Source organism: Molossus molossus, unplaced genomic scaffold (assembly GCF_014108415.1).
Source record: "Molossus molossus isolate mMolMol1 unplaced genomic scaffold, mMolMol1.p scaffold_m16_p_3, whole genome shotgun sequence".
NCBI classification, from domain to species: Eukaryota; Metazoa; Chordata; class Mammalia; order Chiroptera; family Molossidae; genus Molossus; species Molossus molossus.
Genome location: NW_023425366.1, coordinates 38,658,519 through 38,669,694, shown reverse-complemented (window position 1 = coordinate 38,669,694; position 11,176 = coordinate 38,658,519). Strand labels below are relative to the sequence as shown.

The window sequence follows — 11,176 nt, the reverse complement described above, 5'->3', positions numbered from 1 at the left end:
GGCAAGTCCCCGAGGCTTCGAGAGAACAAAGTAAAAGCAAATGCCACCGCTGCCCCGCTCCAAGGGGGAGGAGCCCCGCCGGGCCCCGCCCAGGTGAGAGCCGCAGGTCCGGGCACGGGCACTCAGGGTGCGCCGCCCCGGGTGCGGGGAGGACCCCACCCCCGCCTGTAAGCCCCGGGTGGGGTGGGAGGTTAGGCTCCGCCCCTCCTGGGAGCCTCCGCAAGGTGAGACCCCGCCCCCGCCTGAGAGCCCCCGCGGGGTGAAGCCCCGCCCCCTCCTGGGAGCCGCGGAGTGGGGGGCGGTGTGGATGGGGGTGGTGGGCTGGGGTGAGACCCCGCCCCTGCTGGGAGTCCCCGCGAGGTGAGGCCCCGCCCCCGCCTAGGAGACCCCGCGAGGTGAGGTTCCGCCCTCGCGGCCCGCCCACCGCTTCCGCCGCCGCAAGGGGTGGGGGCGCGGCCGGGAGGGTCCGCCAGGCCGACGGCGGACCCTGGTCACGCTGCGGCTCCGGCGGCGGCCTCCGGGGACCCTGGCCCCTGGGGCCGGACAAAGGCTCACCACCATGGCTCTCAGCGCGGACGGCTCCGGCGACTCGGGCTCGAGCGCCCAGGTAGGGACCGGCCGCGGGGGCGCAGGGCGAGGGTCCTGGGTGCCGCCGCCGCGGGGGAGGAAACGGGCTTTCTCATCTTGGAACGCAGTTTAGCAAACTTTTCCCTTAGCTCATGAATATTTATGAGGAAGATATGCTTTCCAAGTCGGTTTTGCGTTCCCGGGGTCCGAAGGGAGTGCAGAGGGAGGGGGATGTAAGACAAAAAGACACTTGTGACATTGTTGCCAAGGATGAGAATGTTCCTAAGTTACTCATTAGCTCAAAACGGGTAGGAGAAACCAATGAACTATGGTGCACGAAGGCACAGGATTTTTACTGAAAGAAATGCCAAGATGGACTTTCATGTTGGAAGGTCAGTTGATTTAAATAGTGAACACTGACTAAGTGTTCATGAAACAAGACAGTGATTTCAGATTTGGAGAAGTGATGGAGGCTGTTTTATATTGCTTCGTGTGAAATGCAAAAACTGTATTGGGTTTGTCGTTCCCTTTTTCCTGTGAAACTAGATTAAAGTGTTTTGGTAATTACTCTAGACTCCTGTTACCCAACAGCAATTTCACCTAAAAAATTTAGTTGGTACTTTCAGGTGTCTAATTAACAATTAAAACATATAATTCAAAATTAAGTTAAATGTAGTTGAAACTGTGCATAATTAATACCTTACGAAATGGCTGTGCTAAATACGCAGTAGGCACTGGGAGGAGGGTGAGCTTCTCATCTCCATGTAGAGAGATTTCTTTTTTTAATTTCTTTTTTTAATCCTCACCCAAGGACATTTTTCTGTTTATCTTCATATAGAGTGGGAGGGAAGGAAGGAGAGAGAAACATCTATGTGAGAGGGACACATCAACTGGTTGCCTCCCACACAATCCTGACCAGGGCCGGGGACTAACTGCAACTGAGGTTCATACCCTTGACTGGAATTGAACCAGCAACTCCTTGGTCTGCAGGCCAGTGCTCTAACCGCTGAGCAAAACCTACCAGGGCCATGTAGAGACATTTCAAAGTGGACAGAAGTGAGGTTTGGCTTCCATTTCCCCAAGACTGCCTCACATCCACAGCGTCTCAGGGTCAGGAGGAACTACCCAAGTCGCTTTATGGGAAATGTTTGCTCTCAGTGAAACATATCCAGAGGCAGAAAAGAGGTGTTACATGTTTCCATTCACAATGGGATCCAGTCTGCAGAGCTGGGCATCTGCCACTTGGATAACAAACCCGTTTTTGCTTCTGATGAGACACCACGTTTTGATCTTACTGTGCTGGGTCTAGTCTGCAAATGTTCAAGGAGGCCTGGGTTGGGAGCAAGGTGGACTATCCAGATGGGATGCAGAGGACCGAGCCCTGACCTTCCTGATGGGTGGTTGGCCTGGATGCCAGGTGTTCTGTGGCTAGCAGGACAGTCCTCATGTTTTATTCCATTAGATGGGTTTGGTGTGGGTCTAGTCTGAAATGGCCTTGGTAAAATTAAGACCTTTGTGCCCATGGCCTCTGTTAGTTCACAGTGGTGGTCTCACTTGAATACTTGTAAAAGCTAAGGAAATAAAGTCGGCCCTGAATTTGTGCTAAGATGTGCAACCCAACAAAGGAGCCCCCCAGGTTCATTAAAGCCCAGTCACACACCACCACCTCCCTCCTTCCACACAAAACCTCTCTTTATGTTTGAACAAAAATACAAGTCACATAGAGCCTGCTAGGCCCTAATAGCAGCCGGCGCAGGTGTGATACCCATTCTTCAGATGGTGGAAAGGGAGGTTTTTTGTTGCCTGGTGTCCCCCAGCCAAGAAGCAGCCCTGAAGCAGTGGTTTTCTTCACTACAGGGCTATGCCCTGAGGCAGTGGTGTGTCTGCTCAGTACTGAGCTTAGGGCTTCTGTGCCTTGTCCAGAAGCTCTGGGGGTGGGGATTGAGGCTTCCTTACCTGCATCCCAGAGCCCTGGGCTCACTGGTCCAGATGAGGAGAATGAGCCCAGGGTGCTTCTGAAAAGTGAAGAATCAAGAGAAGAGGCTGGGGTGAGGGATGTGAAGATGTGGAGGGTGGGCTGAGAGATGCTAAGTCCTGCCCTGCACGTGTTGATCCTGGGGTGCCTGGGGAATCTGGGGTCTTGTGAGGAGAAGACATCCCATCTTCGCTATTTAGCCTACTCGGGCCAGGAGGGCAGGTGCTCATGGAGTGGGGAAGAGGCACCAGACCCTGATCTGGTACCCAGAGAAGAGGCCTGGAGTCTTAGAGTTTGGATGTGCATCTGCATCTAACTTTTATTAGCTGTCTGCCTTTGAGCTAGTAGTTCAGCCTCTCTGAGCTTCAGTCTGTACATCGTCTATAAGAATAGCACATGCCCACCTACCTCTTGGAGCACCATAGGATCTAATTTAAAAATGGATGTGTAGATGCTTCTGGAAAGGAAACCCAGTTCATCATTTAGCTGTGTGTCCTCAAGTTGAATGCTGCCTCTGTCCTGATATTTGGGACACCTTTCTGGGTGTCTCCAGGTGTCTCTGTTCACATCTGGGCCCAAATTTTCAAAAACAGCTTTCAGATACTTTTAGACAAGTGTCTGACCTTACAGAATTTTCTTCAACACTGGGAAAATCAAATTGTGCAAAAGGTACTCTGTGCTGAATTTCTTTTATATCGCTTTAAAACTACTTATGTTTCTGAGACTTAGGAATGGGTTTAAATCTAATACAACAGTTAGGAATGAATTAATTTGAAGTTCTGCACTAGAATTAATCAAGTCAGCCAGGTAATAAGAATGTGTATCTCTCCTGGAGAAGTCTCACCTGCTTACAGCCCCTTGATCCAAGGACCCCCAGTACTGGTAGGCATCACCCTCACATCTCCTCCCAACAGCCTCTTTTCTGCTTGGTTTCTCCATTAGGTGGGTCTCCTCCATGTGAGGGTCCAAACTTAACATCACCTATGCCTGACTCTCCTTGATTGCTTGTCTCTCCAGGCTTTGTTCCATTCTCCTTGTTTCTCTGGTGCCTGGAATAGTGCATGGCACACAGTATGTGTCACATGATGGTGACCCTCCCCTTCTAAAGCCTACTTTCACTCCCCTGTCCAGTCCAACCTTCTGTGGGCCACCACACAGATGCAGAGCTTGCCTTGTGGGACCTGAGGGAGCAGCCAGTGCATAGCTCATTCTGGGAAACCTTGTTTAAGTGGGATATAGTGAAAGCAGACTGAAGACAATTACAGAGAAAGGCTTAATAAACCCTGGTGTGATGTAATGAATGTGCTTTGTGTGTGTGTTTTGGGGGTGGGGATGATGGCGAACAGAGCAGAAAAGAAATGTCTGAATTAATTTCAAATGAGTGGAAAGGGCAGCCAGGAGGATGACCCCTCCCTTCATTGTCAAGTGGAGGAGATGTGGTTTGGCTTGGTAGAAACTTTGACCTGTAATTAGCTGTGGGCCATCAGGTGACTTTGCCTGGAGAGTGAAGGGGCTGGAATGAGTTCTGAGAGCTCTTGACTGTGTCCCTGCTAGAATGAGACAAAGGGCAGTGCAGCACAGAAGCAGCGGCTTGGTGGTTGGGGTGTAGGCTGTGCAGCCAGACAGGCCTGGGTTCAGTCCTCGTTTCCCCACGAGTGGGTGGGCAGGCCAGCCCCTCACCTCACCATCTTGAGAGTGGGGATGATAACAGCATTACAGTGTGCTTAGAACAGTGCCTTCAGTACTTGAAAAATGTTAGCTGTTATTCTGTGATTCTGTGTATAGAGAGATTTTCCTACAAATAAGAGGTAATAAAAAGGCCTGAGTTTTAAATTTTTGTCAAATCACTTAAGGAAAAATATTCAATGAAGTTATCTTTAGGGAATTTTGTACTCAAAGATACCAGCTGAGAAGAATTATGATGACAATTGTGTACTGTTTCTAACAATATAATCATCTGTTTTTTAAAAAGAAGTGTTTTGTGGAAGTGCCCAAATCAGTAGGCCGTGAACTCCACTTCGTTCCAGGGTCTCAGAGCTTTTCTTCTGGAGTATTATTCAGAGACTAAAGAAAACCTAATTGGACAAGCATTTAGTCATTGTGGAGTACCACATTGGGTAAGGGCGTGAGCATTTAGTTCTCAAACTGACATTTGTGTGTCTGGAGACTCTAACATCCCTGACTACAGCACAGAAACTCACGGTGGCCAGTGACATGTGTTAACTAGACTTGGAGAGGACTGTAACCTCCCCCAAAGCACAACGTTAAATAGGAAACGCATGTGCAAGGGTTGTTGGGAATAGAGAGCAACAACAACAAACGAGGAAAAAAGATCTTAGCACAATTTCTGGAAGGTACTGTTAACTAATTTTTAAAAAATGGTTTATTGAGGTGAAATTCACATGACAAAAAATTAACCATTTTAAAGCAAACAATTCAGTGGCATTTAGTACATTTACAATGCTGTGCAATCACCTCTGTCTAGTTCTAGAACATTTTTTTTTTTTGGTACATGCCCCTAGTGGGAATCGAACCTGGGACTCTGGTCCACAGGCCGACGCTCCAGCCACTGAGCCAAACCAGCCAGGGCTAGCTCTAGAACATTTATGTCACCCCAAAGTAAACCCCCCACATCCATTAAGCAGTTTCCCCTTATTCTGCCATTAATGTGCTCTCTGTCTGTGGATTTACCCGGTCTGAATATTCATGTAAATGGAATCATACAGTATGTGAGTCTTTAAATTGTGTTAAAATATATATAACATGGAGCTGCTGCGGAGCCGCCCAGACCTGCCTGCCCCGCTATGGCCGAGAACAACTGGGACATGGTGAGGGTGCTGCACAAGGGCCTCAGAGCTGTGCATGCCAAGTCCAGGCAGACCATTTGAGTGGCTCAAAGAAGAGGAGATGTGGAGACTTCCAAGAAATGGGCCTCTGGCCAGAACAAACAGCATTTGATCACTAAGAACATGGCCAAGCTGGACTGGATGACCCTGGAGCTGGGCATGGTGATTCAGCAGGGCCAGCAGAGCAAGGGACTGATGCAGAAGGACCTGACGATGGAAATCAATGAAAAGTCACAGGTCATCATGGACTATGAGAGTGGACAGGCCATTACTAATAACCAGGTTCTGGGCAAAATTGAGAGAGCCGCCAGCCTCAAGCACCAGGGCAAGGACATTGGGAAGCCAGTGGAGGAGGGGCCAAGGGCAACATGAACACAAAGCCTCAAAACAGTGCATTCTGGCTGATCTCATCTGGCTGGTTCCCCTGGACCACTAGTGCCAGTATGTGTCTCCTCACATGGCCGAGCAGAACACAGGGTGTTAGCCCTGCCCAGGAACCCCCTCCACCTGAACCTGCTGTCAAATAAAACCTTGCAAAGTGTTTGCTTCTATTGATGACTTTTCCTCCCTACCCCCTAATCCCAAATTGAGGTGCAAAATGCCACCTTCCTCTCCCAGGGTGTTGGCCCAGTTGTGGGTATGGTTCCTGGGGAAGCTGAGTGGGAGCCCCTCACATGGGCATGTCTGGTCCAGGAGAGGAATCCAGTGCAGCTGTTAGAGACACTAACAAACGTTCACTGCCCTAAAAAAATGCATATAACATGAAATTTACCATCTTAACCATTTTAAGTGTACGGTTCAGCGTATTAAGTACATTCACGTTGTTGTACAGCATCACCTCCATCCATCCCCAGAGCTCCTTCATCTTGTAATTAGAAGCTCTGTGCCTATTAAATGCTAACTCCCCATCCCCCTAGCCCACAGTCTTTGGGGACCATCATTCTACTTTCTGTTTCTGTGATTGTGACAACTCTGACTAAGTACCTCATATAAGTAGAGTCACAAAATATTTTTCTTGTTGTGACTGCTTATTTCACTCAGCATAAAGTCCTCAAGGTTCATCCATGTCATTGCATGTATCAGAATTTTCTTCCTTTATAAGGCTGAATAATATTCCATTGCATACATATACCACATTTTGCTTACCACTTATCTGTTGATGGATGTTGGGCTGTTTTTATCTTTTGACTTTTGTGAATAGTACTGCTGTGAACATGTGTTTACAGGTTTTTGTGTGTACAGATATTTTCATTTCTTTGCATGTATACCTAGGAGTAGAATTTCAGGGTTAGGTGATAATTTCGTTTTTAACTTTTTGATGAACCACCACACTGTTTTTCACAGCAGCTGAGCCATTTTACATTCCCACCAGCAATGTATGAAGGTTCTAATTTCTCCACAGCCTCACTAATACTTTTTTTCTGGTTTTAAAAATTATTATTATAGCCACCCTAATGAGTATGAAGTGGTATTTCACTGTAGCTTTGGTTTACATTTCCCTAATGACTACTGATGTTAAGCATTTTCTCATGTGCTTGTTGGCCATCTATATATCTTCTTTAGAGAGCTGTCTATTCAAGACCTTAGCCCATTTTTAAATTGGATTGGTTATCTTTTTTTTTTTTTTTTTTTTATCCTCACCTGAGGATATTTTTCCATTCTTTGTACAGATAGAGTGGGAGGGAGAGAGAGGAAGGGAGAGAGAGAGAGAAACATCGACGTGAAAGGGACACATCGAGTGGCTGCCACCCACACGACCCAACCAGGGCCGGGGACAAACTGCAATCGAAGTACGTGCCCTTAGCGGGAACCGAACCCGGGTCTCTCTGGACCGCAGGCCAACGCTCTAACCGCTGAGCCAAACCAGCCAGGGCGGATTGGTTATCTTTTTGTTGTTGAGTTTCAACGGTTCTTTATATATTCTGGAAACTGTACTGTTACCAGATATATGATTTGTAAATATTTTCTCCTATCTGTTGATTAGCTGTTTATTTTCTTCATAAGTATCCTTTGCACAAAAATATTTAATTTTGGTGATGTCCACTTTATATATATATATATGTATATATAGAGAGAGATATAGATATAGATATAGATATAGATATATAGCGCTCTTGTTTTGGGTGTTATATCAAGAAATCATTGCCACATACAAGGTTATGAAGATTTACCTCCATGTTTTTTCCTAAGAGCTGTATAATTTTAGCTCTTACATTTAGGTCATTGATCCATTTTTAGTTAATTTTTGTATATGGTGTGAGATGGGGTCCAACTTCATTCTTTTGTGTGTGGATATCCATTTTTTCCAGCACCCTTTGTTGAAATTGTTAACTTAAGAAATGTCCAGCCCGGCCAGTGTGGCTCAGTGGATTGAGTGTCGGCTCATGAACTGAGGTCCCAGTTGGACTCATGATCAGGGCACATGCCTGGTTTGCAGGCTTGATCCCCAGTAGGGGGCGTGCAGGAGGCATCCAATCGATGTTTCTCACATGGATGTTTCTGTCTCTCTCCCTACCTCTTTCTCTAAAAAATCAATTTAAAAAACATATTTAAAGCCCTGGCCAGTTTGGCTTAGTTGTTAGAGCGTCAGCCCGTGAACCAAAGAGTTGTGGGTTCAATTCCGGTCAAGGGCACGTACCTCCATTGAAGTTTAGTCCTTGGCCCTGGTGGGGGTTGTGCGGGAAGCAACCCATGTGTCTCTCTCACGGCAATATTCTCTCTCTTCCTCTCTCTCTCCCACTCTCTCTGAAGATAAAAATGAAAAAAAGTGGTTTGTGCTGGGGGTTGGTGGCGCACTGCAGGGATCTTAGGAACAAACGGCTTGGGCGCGGACTGGTATCCAGGGACTGTGACTTGCAGGGTCCGCCATGGAGCTAGAGCAGATGCTGGAGGGACAGAGGCAGGTTGCAGAAAATCCTCACTTGGAGTACGGTCTCACAGACAACTTTGAGAGGATAGTAGAAAATGAGATTAATGCAGGAAAATCATCAAAACAGAAAGTGGATCTACAGTCTTTGCCAACTCATGCCTACCTGGATGAGACAGTTGTGCCTTTCTTATTACAGGGACTTGCTGTGCTTGCAAAGGAAAGACCACCAAATCCCACTGAATTTCTAGCATCATATCTTTTAAAAAAACAAGGCAGTTTGAAGATCGAAACTGACTTATAGGAAGAACAGAAAAATTTGGTTTCTACTGTAGATTGACATGATTAAGAGGCAGCTTCAATTGCTGTGACTCCCCTCCCCCCCTTTATGGAAGTATAAGAACTTCAGGACAACAACTTGTTATTGGAGTTGCAGAAGAAAACATATTTCCCTTATTTTGATTTAATCACCATACTTGTTTAATGAGTGTATTATGTGCAGTTTTTTCTCAGATTTTCTTTAACTTTGCTTTTATTTTATTTATTTATTTTTTTAATCCTCACCCGAGGACATTTTTCCTTTTTTGTTCAGGTAGAGTGGGAGGGAGAGACAGGAACAGAGAGAGAGAGAGAGAAACACTGATGTGAAAGGGACACATCGAGCGGCTGCCACACGCACGACCAACCAGGGCCGGGGACAAACTGCAACCGAGGTACGTGCCCTTAGCGGGAACCGAACCCGGGTCTCTCCAGACCGCAGGCCGACGCTCTAACCGCTGACCCAAACCGGCCAGGGCTTTTTTTGTGTTTTTTACGCTCTAACCACTGAGCCAAACTGGCCAGGGCAACTTTGCTTTTAAAATGACCTTCAAAATAAGCTGTTAAATGTCAAAAAAAAAGAAAAGAAAAGAAAAAAAGTATTCTCGGGTGAGGATTTAAAAAACAAAATGTTTTTGTTAAAGAAATGTCCAAACCTGTAGAGAGTTTTTATGACTTTATTTGAGTCAAACTGACCTGTCTCCAGGAAGTAAAATTTCAATGGATTAAGAACATGTTCCAGAGAATGGCAGTTTTGCAGCTTATTTTATACATTAGAGTCAAAAGAGATATAAGGGGTGTTACATGAATTCCACTGATGGTGGTTTAATGGAGCGGGAGCAAGCAAAGCGGGGAAACCTCTGAGGTTGGATTAAAAAATGGAGAGACATACTTGTTTTACATTGGTGGGTACAGGATAGTCAACATTTACAGCTCACAGAGATGGTATTCAGGGAACGAGATAACGGTGAAGGGTTCTGTGGTTTCCTGTAAAAGATTACTCTGATATTTCAAAGGTATGTCACCTTAGATGGAAAAAGACAATAGACAGGCTTACTTAAAGTAAAGCTTGAACTTTGTCAAGGAAGCTACAGGTCAAGGACGTGACTACCTGCCATGACCCACTTTTAGTTAGGAATTTGTATGTTCAGAACACCTTATGAGGTTACTTTCAGTCTTTGAGTTTGTAAGGTCCACCATGCAGGCCTGCCCTGAGTTTGTCAGGTTTAGTTTGTGGCCCTTTATTGGTCCACAAAATTAGGTTTTGCTTGTTGCATAGTCTTTGAACCCTGGCTAAAAGTGAATGGACTGTAGTTGTATGGGTTTATTTCTGGACGCTCCATTCCGTAGAGAATTTTTGAGTTTATTTGAGCCAACTGACGATGTATGCTGGGGAGCAAGCTCTCAAGTTCTAAAAGAATAACAGTTTGCTGTTTCTTTTATTCATTTAGACTTGAGAGAACATAAGGAAGGTGACATGAAGGTGGGAGAAAGCAAGACAGGGATTGGATTAGAGAGAGGAGTGAAAGGGGGCATTTCAAAAGTGTGTTAACCTAGATGCACAGAAACAATGGACAGGGCTTGCTTAAAGCCAACACAAGCCTTTTAGTAAAAAAGTTAAATGCCTGGGGTGTGACTACCTATCAAGACCTACCTGCCTAGTTAGGAATTTGTGATCAGATCACCCTATGAGGTTACTTACCTTAGAATGCATTTTTATTCTATAATTCTCCCTTTTAGTCATAAATCTATCCAAAGGATGCATTGATGACCAACCTTTTGATCAGCTAGTGTGGTGTCACAGCGCTAGGAAGGTTTGCTCCTAGGAAGTCTAGTATTGGCGTTATCTTGTTGACCACTGGGGATGGGGCATTACTGTGACCATGTTATGTGAGCTGAGACCAAATTTTCTTGAAATGGGAAAGGCAGGTAAAAGGAAGGCAGTCAGTTCTTATGGTTTTTATTATGAAAAAACACTGGATTATTTCTATCCTGTGAACTATCATGATCTAAGTTTTGCCTTCTGCCTCATTTTTTCTTTATTTGACATCTGGTATAACATTTACATAGCCATAAAAAAGAATATTAACAGTTGTTATCTTATACATGTGTTCAGTCGGACTACATAGAAAAACCCAAAGAACAAGTATTTAACTATGTTATGACTAATATCATTAGTAATAGATAAAGACAATTAAACAGAATGGTTTCTGAGTTCCATATCAATCTGTTTGTATACAGGCCTTGTTGACATCTTGGGACAGCCGTCTACTTCTTATGTCAGTGGCTCCTCATGCTTGAGTTTTTTTATGTCCCTTATAGGTGGAGCAAGTGTCAGAGATATAGGGGTAGATGACCATTTGTGGTTAGGCTCCTGGTAAGGTCTGATCCAGCAAAGTTGGATAGTGTCTTTTATTTGATGTCCTTTTCAATAAACAAAATCTCCAGGTGACAGTCAATAATCTTTGTCTTCTGGGAACTCACTGTGAAAGGAAGCCTTTACCACCTTGGCATTTTCTTGAAGTAGCTCTTTTAAACCTTGGCAATAGGGTAAGATGTCTCCTTTCAATGATGTCAGCTTGTAAGTTTCTCACTATGATGCAT

General features: G+C 45.4%; 1 protein-coding gene and 2 pseudogenes across 1 annotated transcript in view; all 3 read left to right on the top strand.

Annotated features, from left to right (window-relative positions):
• Window positions 1-521: 521 nt before the first annotated feature.
• Window positions 522-11,176, top strand: part of PLEKHG4B (pleckstrin homology and RhoGEF domain containing G4B) — a 91,937-nt gene continuing 81,282 nt past the window's right edge. The window contains exon 1 of the mRNA XM_036280815.1: window positions 522-607. Coding sequence (XP_036136708.1) covers window positions 560-607 — 48 coding nt within the window. The 5' untranslated portion in view covers window positions 522-559. The remainder of the gene's footprint in view (window positions 608-11,176) is intronic.
• On the top strand, window positions 5,347-5,760 carry LOC118641478 (annotated as a pseudogene).
• On the top strand, window positions 8,256-8,551 carry LOC118642837 (annotated as a pseudogene).